The 17,716-nt window shown below is 48.7% G+C and overlaps 1 protein-coding gene and 1 long non-coding RNA gene across 4 annotated transcripts in view; one reads left to right on the top strand and one right to left on the bottom strand.

Annotated features, from left to right (window-relative positions):
* The window catches only part of LOC121015311 (uncharacterized), a 7,290-nt gene extending 2,440 nt beyond the window's left edge, over positions 1 to 4,850 (bottom strand). The window contains exons 1-3 of one of the 2 annotated variants that reach the window (XR_005783751.1): positions 4,743 to 4,850; positions 476 to 601; positions 84 to 309 (exon numbers count right to left, since the gene is read on the bottom strand). This is a non-coding gene — a long non-coding RNA (uncharacterized LOC121015311). Of the gene's footprint in view, positions 1 to 83; positions 310 to 475; positions 602 to 4,742 lie in introns of those variants that run through there. The other variant, XR_005783750.1, reaches the window with a different exon arrangement.
* The window catches only part of PRKCA (protein kinase C alpha), a 404,563-nt gene that overhangs the window by 365,874 nt on the left and 20,973 nt on the right, over positions 1 to 17,716 (top strand). For both annotated transcript variants that reach the window (XM_040452168.1, XM_040452167.1), the window contains 2 exons: positions 8,471 to 8,551; positions 17,159 to 17,266. In XM_040452168.1, the coding sequence (XP_040308102.1) occupies positions 8,471 to 8,551; positions 17,159 to 17,266 (189 nt within the window). The remainder of the gene's footprint in view (positions 1 to 8,470; positions 8,552 to 17,158; positions 17,267 to 17,716) is intronic.

Genomic DNA, 17,716 nt, shown 5'->3' with positions numbered 1-17,716 from the left:
TTCCTTCCTTCCTTCCTTCCTTCCTTCCTTCCTTCCTTCCTTCCTTCTTTCCTTTATCCCTTTTGTAGGAGATGCTCTTTAAAGCCAGTGTTAATCATTACAAAGCATTTTAGTGCCAGGTGTTCCTCTTATGACCTTTTGGGGGAGCAGGACTTCAGTTGTCCTGCTGTTCACTCTCTGTTCCCATAAAGTGAGCCATCAGGGATGGAGAAGAGGTGGGTACTATGAATAGATTGTAAAGCACCTTTGTTGTCATTCGAGAAGTCATTTTCTGTTCTCTCCAATCCTAGATGGAGCCACAGTTTCTGTCTAAATAGAAAGTATATGCTTTAGACTCCAGACATGCCATTTTCATCTTGTGGCAATTCTCTTTATACTTATATAATGCATTTTGTCCAAATATTTCAAATATAGCAGGTATTTGTCACGCGATATGCTAAGATCCCTGATATAAGGTATTACATTTTAGTGTTACCCATTTTCGTGTCTGTATCTCCCTAGTTCGGGTCCTAATCCCTGTGCCCAGCAGAGTGCCCAGTCCAAAGAAACGTACAATTAGCCATAAACAGCGCGAGTGAGGGAAGGAGGAAGTGGGGAGGGTCTGTGAATGAGAAAAAGGGAAACCTGAAGTTTTGCTGCTCTGGTAAAAATTAATTTAATTGCACGAGAAGGGGCTTTTAAAATCTGTTTTATTTGTTTATGTACCCCATGCCTAGAGCAATGTCCGGCACATAGGAAGCTAATATTTGCACATAGAGTGAATGGAAGGTTCGGTGTTGATGACAATTGCCAGGTGCCAGCAGTCATTTCGGGGTGTTTAATGCATAGTACGCATATAATCTCTGATAGCAGAATGTTTCCTTTGTCCTCCTGTGAGCCGGGTTCCGTTTATTGCCTTGATTTCATTTTCGCCTGCCTGCCATACCCGGGAGCCGTTTCTTATTTCCGATGTTAGGCATTATGGAGCCATATAATACATTCAACTCACCTGCAGTAAACACAGTTTATTATACAAAAGGCCGTTTTATCCCCTACCGCGTTCTGACCCGGTAGGTGCCCGATTTCCAATATCACAGCTGAGGCAATGGAAACTCAGAGAGGCTAAGCAACTTGTTCAAGGTCACACAGCTCCCGCATGGCAGAGCTGGTCCCCAGAAGTCAGGTTCAGAGTGTTCTCCTCACGGTGTGCTTCCTGTGCAGTGGCTGTTGGCAGTCTGGGCTTGGACGTGCCCCCCAGAAGGTGTTTGGGAAGCCTCTTGGCTGGCGGTGGGGGGCAGGGGCAGGGAACGGCTGCCTCACCCCCACTCACCATGAAGCTTTTCTATTTCTCATGCTCTGGCCCAAGCCTGGTGCTGTAGGAAGGGGACACAGTCAGGAGACAGTGTCGCTAACCAGCCCAGTGACCTTCAAAGCAAGCTACTTAGCTACTCTGAACCTCAGGTTCCTTTTCAGAACCCTGAGGACACTTTTGCAAAGCACCTCAAAGGCTCCCTGCAGCCTTAGCAACCTAGCACCCCTACAGGCACTTTGGATTTTGCGCCTAAAAGGTCAGTGGTGCCCACAGTTTGGGCTCGGATTAGATCTACTCGTTTCTCCAGCACAAGCTTCGGGGTGGTTTTGTGATGCTGGGCGGCGTCCCATTGCCCAGGAGGGCAGCCCGGCCCCTGCTGGGGAGGCCTCTAGGGGTTGAGTGGGGGCAGAGAAGCAGTCTCAGCAAGACGTGGCCAAGGCTCCAGGAGAGGCGTGGCCTGGGTCTGTGGGCCCCGGAGGAGGGAGTGGAGGAGACGGTTCGGGAACTCACGGTCCCAGCTGTCGGGACAGAACACCCAGAAGACACTCCAGCTGATCTTTTCTCCCCCGGCTGTTTTGACACGTTGCTGTCTTCCACCATGTACATAAAGAGGGCCTCTTGTGTTCCACAATCTGCCCTTGGGAACTTAGGATGTTTTTAGAAACAACCATAATTTTCTCATCAAAATATTTTTAGGGGTGCCTGAGTGGCTCAGTCAGTCGGGTGTCCAACTTTGGCTCAGGTCATGATCTCACGGTTCGTGAGTTCGATGCCCGCGTTGGGCTCTGTGCTGGCAGCTCAGAGCCTGGACCCTGCTTTGGATTCTGTGTCTCCCTCCCTCTTTCTCTCCCCCACTCATGCGTGCGCGCTCTTTCTCTCTCTCTCTCTCTCTCTCTCTCTCTCTCTCTCTCTCAAATAAATAAATATTTAAAAAATTAAAATATTTTTATTTTTTTAACGTTTGTTTATTTATTTCGAGAGAGAGAGCATACAAAGCAAGGGAGGGGCAGAGAGAGAGGGAGAGAGAGAATCCCAAGCGGGCTCTGTGCTCTGATTGCAGAGCCTGACACGGGGCTCCACCCCACAAACTGTGAGATCGTGATCTGAGCCAAAACCAAGAGTCAGACACTCAATGAACGGAGCCACCCAGACACCCCTGAGATATTTTTATTTTTTAATAAGAGGAAGAGATATTTTTTGTTGCCCTGAGGCGGTAAAAGGCCTCAAGCATGTTTTATGCATAAAGGCCAGTGCTATTTTATAATGGCAGCCTGGAGAGAGCCTTCTGTGGTCAGGCCGCTGATCAGAGTGGGTTCGGGAGGGTTGGCGAGTAAACACGGTGTGAAAATGAGGAGTCAAGTCCAGTCAGGGTACAATCAGGAACAGGAGAGTGACTCTTCACACACATGGCGATCTCATGGGTCCCGTTAAGACCAGGCCTCCAGGGCGAGAGTTCCTGAGCCAAATGGCCGTCTTGGCAGCTGTGATCCTGTTCAGCATTTGAACCCCTTTTTGGGTCAGTTCCCGCCATAGCCGTCCAGGGAACCACACTGGGTCATGGGCTGCTCTTCAGTTTGGAAAAAAGGTCAGACGTGTGGATGCCGAGTCTGGAGAACCAGAGTTCAAATCCTGGCTCTGCAGCTTACTTGCTGTGTATCATCTATCCTTGGGCAGGCTCCTTAACCTCACTTCCTCACCTTTGAAATGGTGAGGAAAAGTCTCCTAAAAGTCTCACAAGGGCTAAACGCACTAATGGACTAAGGAGCCTGGCGCACAGCGAGCACCACGATGGTGACGTTGCCTACAGTCTTGGGTGCTATTGCCAGCAGCGTCGGGACCCTCACCATGCCGCCCCCCCCAAAAGCTTCTGAAGCCCCCCCTCCTCTTTGAGAGGCCTTTGAGTACGCAGCCCTGGCAGAGGGTGGAAGGTGGGTGGTTTCCGAGCAATGTCCTTCCAGCAACTGTGGCCTTTGGCCTGGTCAGAGATGAGAAGCCGCCCCCCCCCTCCTCCCCTCCTCCCTACCCCCCTCATTCCTAGTCCTGTGCCCGGCCTGGAAGAAAGCTCATTCATATCTTACTTTTACAAGACAGGCAGCCATTGGAAACATCCTGACATCTCCCCCAGGCAATTGGCTCATGTAAGTGTAAGGAAAATGATCGTAATGACAAATAGCAGTAAAGCTGAATGACAGTGGCCCTGTTGGGGGTCTGTCTTTGAAGCTAAAGGCCACCCTCCATGTGCCGAAGGGAGATCTGCCAAGTCAGCCTCTCTTTTGTGAGGTTCTCTGCTGTGGGAACCAAATTGCCATCTCAGCACCCCCCCTCCCCCGCCCCCCTGCAGGGCTTGGCCATAAGCCTCCATTGGCCCACACATCCCAGAGACACCTGCTCCCATCCCCAGTGGGGACAGAAACAAGAGAGCCTCACCATCCATTCTGTGGTCTCTGAGCCTGGTGCTCAACCCAAAGCTGACTCCCTGGGCCAATAAGACCCCAGGAACTAGAGTGGGTTGCAGGAGCCTGTGAGGGGGTGTAGACCAGCATCATCCAGTAGAAATAAAATGCAGGCCAAACTGCATGTAGCAGCCATATTCTTGTTTTGTTTTTTTCTAAAGATAGATAGATAGATAGATAGATAGATAGATAGATAGATAGATAGATAGATGTAAGTAAGTACTCTCTACACCCAATATGGGGCTCAAACTCACGACCCCAAGATCAAGAGGCCCATGCTCTACTGACTGAGCCAGCCAGGCGCCCCCTAGCAACTGCAGTTTTAAAAGTGAAAAAAGTAGCAGGTGAAATTAAGTCTGGCATATTTTATTTAACACAATATCTCCAAAATACTAATGAGATATTTTACGGTTTTGGTCCCAAGTCTTCGGAATCTGGTGTATATTTTGCACCTAGAGTTTGCACTAAGCCGCATTTCAAATGCTCAGGAGCCACTGTGGCTAATGGCTACTGTACCACACAGCACAGGTGTAGACAGCTCACGGGCAGGGCAGCCAACATCCTACATCATGTGTATTTAAATGTTTATCTCCAATGGGGCTCCCTAACACCATTTCCCTTTGGCAGTGAGATTTTGGATAATTGGAGGTATTTATTAATAGCAGCTCATCATTGAGGGGAAAAGCATGTTTCATTCTACAAATGAATTTGCAGGGCGCCTGGGTGGCTCAGTTGGTTAAGCGTCCGACTTCGGCTCAGGTCACGATCTCGCGGTCCGTGAGTTCGACCCCGTGTCGGGCTCTGTGCTGACAGCTCGGAACCTGGAGCCTGCTTTGGATTCTGAGTCTCCCTCTCTCTCTGCCCCTCCCCTGCTTTCTCTCTCTCTCTCTCTCTCTCTCTCTCTCTCTCTCTCTCTCTCAAAAATAAATATTAAAAAAAAAAACCTTAAAAAAATAAAATAAAAATGAATTTGCGATGGTAAGGTTGCACCACTGTACCTTGTAACTTAGCTCTCCGGACCTTCCCGTCTCATCGAGCGCACAAGTCAGGGCTGACACACTGTGAGCTGCCCCAAGAAGAATCCCCACCGAGTTCCAAATCCCAGCCTGCTATTACAGCTGAAGGCGCTGCAGTATTCAGCATGACTTTGTCATCTTGGCCCCAGTTGCGGAGCTGGCGGGCTCCAGAGACTGCCAAGTGCTATCACCGAGAAAAACGAGCCACTGGCACTTGACGTTCTGCTTTGGTAAGCCTTGGAGGAAGGAGAGGGTGTTATCAGCAGGAGTCATGAGAGTTTAATGCTGTGGAAACAGAAAATAAAAAGCAAGTGGAACCAAAGTTGATAATAAGAGGCAAGACACAAAACAAAACAAAACCCTTCAGGGGCCTGGCTTTCAGAATTTGTGAATCATTCTGGCCAAAAACAGGGTTTCCGTACCCATGACCTCTGACAGCTTTCCAAACTCAGGTGGCATTTGCTGCCACCCAGGAGAGGAGTCTGGTTGGTCAGATTGCTCAGATATTTGTAGACTAGAGGATATGAAATACACCGTGACCTCCCTCACTCAGCCCCTACCATTCTGCAGCTTGATTAATTTCCACAGCAACACGGTGCCTCCGCTCTGCCTGTGTTAGAAACAGAGTAACTAAAACACTGATTCATGAAAATAGACTTTCGGGACTGGTTTTCATACAGTTGCAAGAACAAATTTTATTCAAGTGCTTTTGAAATGTTAGAGGTACAGCTACTAAAACGGTGATTTTAAACCTCTTTAATCCTTGAAGCCCTTTGATTAATATTTTATGTGGTCTCAGTATCGTGATTACATATATTTGAAAGCCATAAACTGTACTTTTAAAACAAAATGTCAATATTCAGGGCACCGCTTACGAACTGATTGGCTTTGGGCAGGTCTCTTAAACTTTTGGCCACATCAGCTTTCTCACCTATAAAACGGGAAGAATAATCATTTCTGCCGCATTGGGTTCGCCAGAGTGTTCCTAGAGCATCCGATACATAGGAGGTGCTTAGCAAATGTATGTCTTTGCTCTCCCAAAGAGCATTTCTCTTGTTGTTCTACTTGGTCAAGACAAGCTTTGATCCAGTTATTTCCTGTCTTGGAACCAGAATGACAGGCGTCAATGTCCGTCATCAGGTAACGCGTGGCAGCTCATTTCAGTAGGGCTTTTTATACCCTGTATGCGTGCAATTTCCAAGTTTTCAAAAAAGAACAAATGGAGTTTAAAAAAGAAAAGAAGGCCCCCTCATAGGTTCCTCTGGTTATCATTTTCTTGTCAAGGAAATGAGCTCTAAAGCTGCCAGATCCAAGCATGTATCCCGCGGTTGCCGCCCACACTGAGGCAAGCCACAAGAGCTTGTATTTCTCGTTCTACAGGGAGAAATATTGGTAATACATTAAAGACATGGAGAGGAAGAAACACGCAGAAGGTTTGTTTATGTCCCAGGACATTTCATTAGGCATCATGGGCCATTAAAAAAAATATCCTGGAACGTTTCAAAGTCAAATGCGTATGCAAAATGGCAGAATGATCTTGCTGAGTACCTGTTGGGACGTCTTCACCTGGAATCCTGGGGCGTGATCCATGGTGGAGGGAGGGGGCAGGGATTGTGTGCCTTAGGCAACTATACCAGTGTTTTAATAGTGTGAACTAGAAATTCAAATCAGTGTTACCCTCTTCCATGAGGGCAGGTTGTGGGATTATTCTCGTACTTCTGAGAGCCACAAAGATGGAGGGAGCAGTCGGGGGATGGGTCTCTGCGAGCTATCACCCCACTCCTCAGCAGCTGCCTGCATTTTGGGCATCTCATTTCATCTACTCTGATCCTTTTCCACTTATCTTGCTTAAGTATTTAAAACAAATCTGGGGCGCCTGGGTGGCTCAGTGGGTTGAGTGTCCAACTTCGGCTCAGGTCATGATCTCACACTCTGTGAGTTCCAGCCCCCCTTCGGGCTCTGTGCTGACAGCTCAGAGCCTGGAACCTGCTTCGGATTCTGTGTCTCCCTCTCTCTCTGCCCCTGCCCCGCTCGCGCTCTGTCTCTCTCTCTCTCTCTGTCAAAAATAAGTAAACATTAAAAAATTAAAAAGTAGGGGCGCCTGGGTGGCACAGTCGGTTAAGTGTCCGACTTCAGCCAGGTCACGATCTCGCGGTCTGTGAGTTCGAGCCCCGCGTCAGGCTCTGGGCTGATGGCTCAGAGCCTGGAGCCTGTTTCCGATTCTGAGTCTCCCTCTCTCTCTGCCCCTCCCCCGTTCATGCTCTCTCTCTGTCCCAAAAATAAACGTTGAAAAAAAAAATTAAAAAATTAAAGTAAAACAAATCTAAGGTATCATGTCATTTCACCCATAAATATTTCATCTCTCGTGCATTTCACTCATAAATACATTTCTAACCAAAAAGGACACTTCTTTTGAGTTAATCTTTTTAAAAAATTTTTTATTTAAATCCAAGTTAGTTCACGTAGAGTGTAATAATGGTTTCAGGAGTAAAATTTAGTAATTCATCACTTACATGCAACACCCTGTCATCCCAACAAGTGCCCTTATTAATGCCCGCGACCCTACCCACCTCCCCTCCAGCAACCCTCAGGGGTTTTTTTCTCTGTATTTAAGAATCTCTTATAATTTGGCTCCCCCTCTTGTTTTATTTTTATTTATCTTATTTTTATCTTTTATTTTCCTTGTTTTCATCTTATTTTTCCTTCCCTCCCCCTATGTTAATCTGTTTCTTTTTTTTTTTTTTAACGGTTATTCATTTTTGAGAGAGAAACAGAGCATGGGTGGGGGAGGGGCAGAGAGAGAGGGAGACACAGAATCCAAAGCAGGCTCCAGGCTCCAGGCTCCGAGCTGTCAGCACAGAGCCCGATGTGAGGTTTGAACCCAGGAACCATGAGATCATGACCTGAGCCGAAGTCAGGTGCATAACCGACTGAGCCACCCAGGCGCCCCCTGTTTTGTTTCTTAAATTCCACATATGAGTGAAATCATATATTTATCTCTGACTTATTCCGCTTAGCGTAATACACTCTAGTTCCATCCACGTTGTTGTAAATGGCAAGATTTCATTCTTTGTGATCACCAAGTAATATTCCATTGTATACTATCAACAATAACCAAACTATGGAAAGAGCCCAAATGTCCATCAGCTGATGAATGTATAAAGAAGATGTGGTTTATATTAGTGATAATTTCTTAATATCATCAAGACCATGTTTCAGTGTTCCAGATTTTTTCTTACAGTTGGTTTGGTTTGAATCAAGATTCAGACAAGGTTCAAATATTACATTTGATCATTTTGTATCGCTTTAAAAATGTTGTGAAAAACTTCAGATACGTTATCACCGCCATCATCTTTGTGACTTTTAGCAAAATTCTGTTACATAGCTTGATTATCTTATTTACCAGACCCCGGGTCTGAATGGCCTCTGGCTTTTTCCGAAAAGTAAATCCACCTCACTGTCCAAATATTTTTCACCAATGAGGATAATTAAACCTTCAGACGTCACTGTGTAGTTTCTCTGGGTGGATTCAGAGGAGCTGTTCCCGAACAGGTTTTGGGCAGTGAATTCCTGGGTGGTGGTTCCCGGTGTGTCTGATTTGCAGGGCCCTCCCCGCTTAGTGCAGAAAGCTCTAAGTGCTTGACGTATCTGTTCTAACACAGGCTTTTTGATCGCCAATAATTGTAATCGATGTTTGTGTTTTCCCACAGATAATCGCTTATCAGCCGTATGGGAAATCCGTGGACTGGTGGGCCTATGGCGTCCTATTATATGAAATGCTAGCTGGGCAGGTAACGGGTTGCTACGTTTTCATGCTTGTTTATTGCCGGGTAACGGGAGTCTTTCAGCTCGGTTCGGACCACGGTAGCAGGACCTGGCTGCTGCTGGTCTGACTTCCCCAACCCAGGTGAAAGAGGGAGAAATCCACCCCCACCCCACCCCACCCTTGAAAGGGGTTATATTCAGTAGGCACGGCAGTCATCTCCTGGTCATAAAAACCCCACACTGAAAGCTGCAACCTGGGGCCCAGACAACGTAGCTTTCATATTCTACACAAAAGCTCCGTGGAGGACGACAGTGGCCTCTGTAGGTTTTCAGAATCTCAACACCGGGTTAGGTTATGGGTCCCTGCACGTTTGTGTGCACACATTACCCCAGCAGCTGCCCACTGTGTATCATCGCGATTGTTATCAAAGGAAGAAGACAGTAAAACTTGAAGAATAATTTTAATAGCTCCTTCCCATCTCTTCCGTAACTAACTCTCGGCAGTTCATTGTCATTTTCACAAAAGCATGGAGGCTGAACCTCCAGTTACAAAAAAGACAGATTAGGTTTCTCTGAGGGAGGCTGCATAGGTCAGATAAGCGGGGGGATTACTGCCTAGGCTGGCGCTCTTTAATATATGGCCTTAATATCTGCGTCGTCGGGGCAAATCGCACTGGCCACGTTAACGAGCAACCCCAAGTCTCCGCAGTCTAACACACGACACGGATTTATCTTACATTGTCCACATGGTCATTCGAGGGTAGGCTTCTTTCATTCACTGGCCCTGCCGTCTTTTAGGGGCTCACATTCCTTCAGTGACCCCCTCCTTACTCAACTGGCCAGTGAAGACAGAGCAGAAGGGAAGTTGCACAGAATGTTTCGGGGGCCAGGCCTGGAGGCGTGGTGCACCTCTGTGCTTCCTGCAGCCTGCTGGCCGCATGGCCCTCACTGAGACGCAAAGGGCTGGGAAGCAGAATGTGTGTACCTGTGAGCTCAGCGAGGGGAAGCAGGTCGGGTGAGCATCTATCCACCAGATCTCTGTCGTTTTACCTAAAAACAACTCTGCCCTGGGCAGCTTTTTATAATTCCCAGCACTCAAGTCCTGATGTCCGGGAGTCTGACCTTCCATAGCCAAAAGCCTTAGAGAAAACAGAAAGAAATGCCCGTGGTGGGCAGCTGAGCTACACCCAAGGAAATCTTTGAATCTTTGTTCCTTGGGATGAGGCTAGGGGGTGGGGGGAATCACCCTTTCTGGCATTTGACATCCATTGACTCATTTGTGGATTCATTCAGCACATACTTGAGTGTGTACTGTGTGCATGGTTATCACTATAAGCAGAACAGACAAGAACCGTTGCCTTCATGAGGCCCCCAATCTAGAGACAGTAGACGAGCTAAATAAGGAAAATACAGAATAGTGACAAGCTAAGAGGAAAAGTAACAAAGCAGGAAAAGAAGATGTAGTGCTGGAGGAGATGGAAATTTTATTGACGGCCAAGGAGGGCCTCATGTGTAGCTAAAGTGAGGACCAGAGAAAAGTAAGAGAATGCCCATGGGCAGATGTGCAGTAAAAGCATTCCAGGAGACAGAAACAGCAAGTGTAAGGGCCCTGGGGTGGAAGTGTGTGGCCGTGTTTTGAAAAAAGGACAGGAAACCACCAGTGTGTCCAGAGCAAAGTAGCCTAGAGAGGGAGTGGGAACTGAGGTCTGCGAGGGAAGGGAAGCCCAGGTCTTAAGAGTATGAAAGTCATCACAGACCTTTGGCTTTCCCTCTGGGGTGGGACGCCATTGATGGCCCTTGTCTTACATCTTTTGGGTCTAAAGTAGCCTCTTAGGTATTGAAAGACTCCGGGCATTAGCCTACTGCATTTGGTCGTTAACGGAGAAGTGATGTTAAGCCTTGATTGCTAGTAAAATGGTTTGTGATTATTTAGGCTTTTAGCCCCAATAAAAATATTCATCTCAGGCCAAATACCCCCCCCCCTTTTTTTAAGCACAGAAAAGCAGCTTATCCAGAACCACCACTAGTGAGCCAACAGCAAGGGGCCTGCCCCTTGAGTTAATTTCCCCTCTTTAGAGTCCTGACAATAAAATTTGAACGGTCGCCCGCCCCCCAGAGTCCTGCTGTTCACGAAGGCACAAAAAGCTGAGTCCCCTTCCAGTCCCCCTTGAATGCCCTGACTCTTGAGTCCAGAAACAAATGCTGTGTTCCCCGAGTCCCATTTGCATATGTCAACAAAAGAGATCGGGTGGGTGGAAATGGGATCTGTTTCCAAGGGCGCTGCGCGAGAGATCAAACGAGCTGACTCTGGATTGGCCAGCAGGAGCCTGGCCTGCAGCAAAGTCCCACATCCCCCCTCCCCACGAGGACACACACACACCAGGCCACACTCTCACCCCCATCTTCCGCCAAGCTGGGGGGGGGGGGGGGGGGGACGTCACTCCCTAGAGGAGAGCTCAGGAAGCGCTGCCCTCCTGCAGGGGAGTCCCCTCGGGGGTGCATTTTAACACCCTGCGTCACATGGGGATTGTCCCCGAGGCCCTCGAAGATGCCCTCCCCATGCTCGGTGTTTCCATAAACATTCTGGCACGTTTTTGCTGTTTCCCAACCTGCTTCTCAGACTCCATTAGCCTGCCTGATAGGATTCCTTCAAGTTTTCATTATCTCTATTGAACATGGTGACACCCTTTAAATGGGGTGTCTTAAAAGCAGCCCACATTCAGGCACAATGGCAGGCTCAGCCACTGTTCCCCTGAATGCACACCGCGCCTGCCCCAAACACAGTGTTTTCATTTCAGAAACCCACTTCTTAGTCTTCCCTGTGACTCAGTGCAAATTTAAATGTATTTCTGGGCTGTGACTCAGCCCAGAAAGGATAATGAAGGCTCTGTGCCTTCATTACCCAGAGCCCCCCCCCCAAAGCAGCAGGAGCCTCCAGGCCCAGCAGAGGGTATAGATGCTGTTATTGAAAAGTGAGATTAATTATAAAGCTGTTGATGGGGTTGTGGTCTAAATTTGTCCCCTTTCATCACAGAGGGCCAGAGATGAGCAGAAGAGATAGTTTATTGCAATTTTCTCCTCATTTGCCATGTTTATTGTCAGCAGCCAAGGGGGCAGTTAAACATAAACAGCCTGAGTCTTTCTTCAGTTCCTGGATTGCTTGACAAATATGATTGCTTTCAGGCATAAACAGTATTTACCCAGCACTGTAATGAGCATATCGTAGCTTCACGCGGTCACCGGGCTTCATCATAAAGGGACCAGCCCTCTCCTCTTTAGATCCCCTCCACCAGGGTTCTTTATGCTTTGTCTTTGTTCCTAATATACCGGTAATGGGTACTTGATCCCCCAGCTTCAGCCTGCCTTGTCCTTGGGTGCTCTCCCACCCCACCACTGGTCATCAGTGATCTGTAGACAAACATGGAAGGGCCCCATCAACCGCAGAATTAGTAAGTGATTTGGAAACCATTTTGGAAAAGAGTAAACCATCATCCCTCACCTGTCTGTCTAAAATTCACAAATTGCATATTGCTAAGCAGGGCACCGCTGGGTCAGAACATTTTTACACCAAGCCAAGACTTTACTTATTAACAGGTGGCTTAGCCTGAGACACAAAGTCCAGATTTGTAGAAATTTGAAAATGATCATGGGAATGCGGGAAAGAGGAGAGAGAAGCAATCCAAAAAGTTCACGTACTTAGTCCCCCGCAACGCATTGCCTCCTGTTGTCACCAGGCTCGGTAGCCGAGGTGCCTGGGAAGGCAAATGAATATAATTATAACTTCACCACTGACCTGCCTTCAATGCCAAGGCCTAAGCAGCAGTTACCTGTAAGAATGCTCCCCCGGGTGACTAGGACAGACTTAACAAGAGCCATAAAAATGCTCACATTCTGCAGCTGTATAACCCCACACCAGGGAAGTTTTACCTTAGGAAGTCATTCAGAGAAGGAAAAAAGGACATATGGCACAGAGACGTTTATAGAAGCTGTTAGTTCTCAGAGTGCCGCCCCGGAAGCCATTGTAAACGTGCCCCTGGACAAGTGAGCCCGTCCCTGACGCATGATGGATCAGCTCAGCGGCGTTAATCTGGGAACACCGGTAGCCACGGAGAAAGCGTTTGCAACAGTCCGTGAAAAACAAGAAACTCCAAATGATGCGTCATTATTTGAAAGTAATGTGACAGGCCTCAGAGCTCCCAGAAAAGTAAGAGCGGTTTTTGCATTGAGGTAAAGGGAATGTGGGTGCTACCTTCCTGGAATCCCTCTCCCCGCCGGAATACATGGTTTTAATTCAATAGAAGACTCCAGGGAGCGTTTCTGATGTGATGAGCATTGTTGCTGGTCACCAGATATTTGGGGTCTTCCTTCTGGCACATGTTCGGATTGTACCTCCCGGCTCACTTGTGATTGGATAGAGCACGTGACTGATTTTGACCAATGAGATCTGGAGCACTTCAGCCCTGGCGCAGGGCACCCCAGGAGCATCCCAGAGGGCACCCCACTACAGCAAGACCAAGATGGCAGCTGCACCATCAGCGTGGGTCCTCGGGTGACCTCTGCTGACTGGCAGAGGACGTGTGGCAAAGGCAAGAGATATAGCAGTCGGAATGAGCCTGGGAAATCGTGCCAGGTCTCTAGGCTAGAGACATTCTACACAGTGACTTGAATCATGTCAGTCCACAGCGACTGCCCCTGTTTCTTTTCAGAACCACTGCTCCTTATACAGGATACAGAAATGGTCTTCCCCACCCCGGCCCCAGTGGCGCCCTCTTTAGGTGCCGGGGGGACCAGCAGCTGAGCACCTCCCAGTCCGCCCCACCAGCAGGGGACCAGGGGTGCCAGGGGACCATCCTTCACCACGGACCCACCGGAGCAAATGCGAGGCATTGGCGTTGCCCAGAATGGCTCAGAGCCCGCACCCCGCAGTCAGATGTCTGCACTTGAATCTTGGTTCTTCCACATCCCAGCTCCGTGACCCTGGCCAGAGCACGTAATACAGCCTCAACCAGCTCAGCTGTAAAACGGGCTTAATTGTACATACACTATACAGCGGTTTTGAGGGTTAAGTGAGGGAGACGTGCACAGTGCTCCCCACGGTGCCCGGCACACAGAAGGAGCCTGAAAACATGTGTTACTGCTATTGCCACTGTCCTTACTGCTGCTCAGTCCCAAATACCGGCTGTTCATCAGGCAGTACAGACTCAAAGTGGGTGATAACAGAACATCAGGGATAGAGGCACCTGTCTACCCTGGGATGTGCTGACAGGAGAGGCCCCAGTCTTTGGGGCCACACAGGGATGAGACGCAGGGTGAAACCCCAAGGCTCTGCCCCCAAGGACACGTGGTCGTGTGGCTTTTGTTCTAGCTTAGAAATCTTAACGCAACAGGTGAGCCCAAGGGCCCTCAGGGTCCTCGATCCCCAGCCTATACGATTCACATTTGGATTAAACAGCTTTCTTTACTGCAGGACTTCTTAGAACATTTAAAAAGTGTAAATGTTGGGGCGCCTGGGTGGCTCAGTTGGTTAGGTGTCCGACTTCAGCTCAGGTCTGATCTCACCATTAGTTAGTTCAAGCCCCGCGTCAGGCTCTGTGTTGACAGCTCAGAGCCTGGAGCCTGCTTCGGATTCGGTGTCTCCCTCTCTCTCTGACCCTCCCCCACTCACACTCTGTGTCTCTCTCGATCTCAAAAATAAGCTTTAAAAAAATTTTTTTTTAATAAAAAAAAGTGTAAATGTTAATGCACATCTCCAGAAGGGGGTAAAGGGTGCAAGACTTGACCCAGGGGTATCCTGTAGGACGAATACCCGCTAGTTGTAAGGAATGCTGTCTGGGATGTGTCAGGAGCCAGGTGTCCTGCTCTCAGGGGGAATACAGAGGGGGCCTCGTGGCCAAGCACTTCCTTTGATCATTAGTAGGCACAGCTCACCTGGGCCAAGTGGGTCCCCAGGCCATGAGGACAATTAAGCAGCTGCAACAGCCCAGTGCCCTGCATGGAACATTCCCCCAACCCCCACCCCGCAAATTCCTGTCTTCTACATCAGAGTCAGGGAAAAGGCAGCTGCATCGACCTAATCGTCTTCAAACGCGGAGATTCTTGCTGAGAAAGATTCCTGGAGATGGTTTGTCTGAGTTTCCCTTTGCAGAGAATTTCTCTTAAGCCTTTGGCTTGGATTATCTGTGACCCAGCCCCTGGAGCATTCCTGTTGCTAGTACGTGAGCACCACCAAAAAGGCCAGTTGACTCTCCCTGGTGCCTCTGTCACTGCTCAGCAAAGTCCGCCACGTTTGGCCAGCCTCACGGGCATGTGACCGATGTAGTCATACGGGACCCAAGCTCCAAGAGCCTCATGCATCTGGTTTGATGATCTGCTGTTGCCATCTTGAAATTCTTAGTAATTATCTAATAAGGGGCCCACATTTTCATTTTGCATTGAAATCCACAAAGTATGTGGTTTCTCCCAACTAGCGGCCCTAAGGGGCCACATTGAGAAGTGTTGTTTGGTTATCCAGGAGCAGAACCTGTGCCTGGCTCCCATCCCGGGCACCATGACATTGTAGAGAATGAATACATAGGAAATTCAGAGTGAATGGGGCCCCCTGGATGTGTGCAGTTCACAGCCCTGAGCAGAAACTACATCAGGTTTGCTGTAGCCATGAAAATCTCCTTGGCCAAGAACCAGCCACATCTATGGATCACTTATTTGGGAACATGGGATGTTGTGTGGGTGTCCTATCACAGGTGTCCTGAAGAAGTGGGTTGCATGATATCAGGCAGAGAAGGTGTAGTGGGATGGACAGCAGGACTGGGCTCCAGTGGAGCTCTTGGCCAGTGCAGCTCCACTCACACCCGCAGGGTGTCCTGCTCTGTTCTTTCTCGGTTGAGGTGGCACAAACCGGCTGACCCAGGTGACCATCTGCACGTGCAAGCGGGTGTCTGTGCCCAGCTGCCTTGCCGTGGGGCATCCAGGCACCATGTTACTTCTGCCCAGGGACACTCACCATGGCGGGCTGTTCCTGCTCTGCTCAGAGCATTTTAGTTCTTCTCACCCACCTGCATGCTTTGGCCAAATTAAATATTCTTTATACCAGGTGCTTGCAACTGGAAAAGAGGCCTATTTATTTATATTTCTAGACCAAAACAAAACAAAAATAATGGCACCAGTCCCAACCCCCTGCTCTTCCCTACCTGGTCCCAAGGTAGGTTCTTGATAGACTTAGTGGCTTGCCCTTTGGTGGGTGTGGCTTCCGTGTGCTGACCCCACAGGTGACTCCTATTCAGGGCTGAGGGTCAGGGAGGACTAAGGCTGGGGGTCAGATGAGCAGGTTGGAATGACCCAAGTCGTGGTTCAAGGGGAGGACTCTGCTTGGTTCCAATGCTCTCTCTTACTCAGAAATGCTCGACAAGAAGGGATATCCTGCTGACTACTGCACAGCTATCTGTGGCCCACGATACAGTTTACATTCAAGCTGGACTCTGCATTAGCAGAGCCCTAACCATGTCAGCCAAAGTGACGGAGAGTCCTCTCTTCCACGAGAAGGAAAATGCAACGAGATTGAAATACAGGGCTTCTCTGTATGAAAGCTGACCTCTGGTCTGCCTTTCTTCTGCTAAACCCAAGGTTAGCTAAGCCAGAAAGAAACATTAAGTAATGGCCCATAAACCCACTTATCCTGTATACTGTCCCTCCAGAGTGACAGGTAATTTGCCAGACCTCTTGGGATTAGAGACCTGCCGGAGGAGAAAACTTGAAGGACGTCCTGAGCTCACCTGCTCCTCCCAAGAATCCTGGCAGCCCCTTCTAAGACCGTTCATGTGCCTTAATAAAATACCAGTGCCACTAGGCACCGCCCTTCATCAGGCACCTGATGGTTCCGTGATAAACTAGCAGGAGTTTTGCAGACTCACCAGGGAACCCCGTTTTACAGATCAGAAAACTGCATCTTAAAGAGATGGGTCGCTCGCCCGTGGACACCCAGCTAAGAGGTGGTGGAACTAGAGTTCTGGGCCAGATCCTCCTGACTTTAAAGCCGTGACCTCCTACAAACCCGGTTGAAGTGGAAAGGGAAATGTCCAGTAGAAACTAAGCTCCCGTCGCTACCACCATGCAGGTGCCAGGCTCCCGACAGAGCAACTCCCTGTTGGGTCAGAAGGGCCCTGGTGTGAATTGCTGGACCTGAGGAAGTCCATTTTGCCCGTGTTCTGATGGCCCCATCGCCCCATGCTCAGAATCCAAAGGTACTGGCATTCTCCACCTGCCCCCGCCCCTGCACGCAGAGCCATCTGTAACCGAACTTAATTATAATTAAATTTTTTAACACATAATTACAAGATTAATGGATTAATTATAATTTATTTGCAAATCATTAAAAGCATTACTCAAAAACATTTTCCCTAAAGATGGTTTTGGGTTGCCCAGGGCAGGATAATTAAAGAGACAGAGGAAAAAGTGAAAAACACACAACCGCCAACCTAATGAAAGATAATCAAATAAACCAGCAACTTCGCTGAGCTAACCCTGCAGCCCGTGGTGCGCCGGGAAGCCCTGTCTGTTTCTTGGCGCTGAGTGGGATCTTCAGGCGCCATGTTTGAATGACTCTGCGTGTTTTCCCATGTCTCTGTTTTCTGGAACAGCCTCCATTTGATGGCGAAGATGAAGACGAGCTGTTTCAGTCGATAATGGAGCATAATGTTTCTTACCCAAAATCCTTGTCCAAGGAGGCCGTTTCCATCTGCAAAGGAGTAAGTAGATCTGAATTCTTTTATAATTACAGACCCAGGGGGTCGACTGGGGAAACCCCTTCCCCACACTTCTGAGAGAGATGGCAGAGAGACTGCAAACCCATGCCACTCGTTTCTGCCATCAAGGGCTCCGGTGTGGTGACCCCCGGGGAACAGTGGGAGATATGGCGGCCTGGAGAATGGGTTCTGGTCCACTGGACCTCCTGGGACTCTGGCCCAGGCAGCTAATCGCGCTGTGTTTTAGTGTCTCCCCCACCTCATGAAGTTGTGGTGTGAGTTGCCAGAAGTCATCTTGGGCGCTCAGAAAACGTTGGTTCTCTTCCGTTGCCTAACGTGGTGTGTCTTGGGTCATTCTTCGTCGGATTCTTTTTTTGAGATAAATCGTGCGTGCAGAAATGGGCACCAATCGTCAGCGCATAGGTCAGTGAATTTTCACAAAACTAACACACC

This window comes from Herpailurus yagouaroundi, unplaced genomic scaffold (genome assembly GCF_014898765.1).
Source record: "Herpailurus yagouaroundi ecotype Mexico unplaced genomic scaffold, PumYag 206, whole genome shotgun sequence".
In the NCBI taxonomy this organism is placed as follows: Eukaryota; Metazoa; Chordata; class Mammalia; order Carnivora; family Felidae; genus Herpailurus; species Herpailurus yagouaroundi.
The sequence above is the reverse complement of the archived record's forward strand: the minus strand, read 5'-3'. Positions and strand labels throughout refer to the sequence as shown.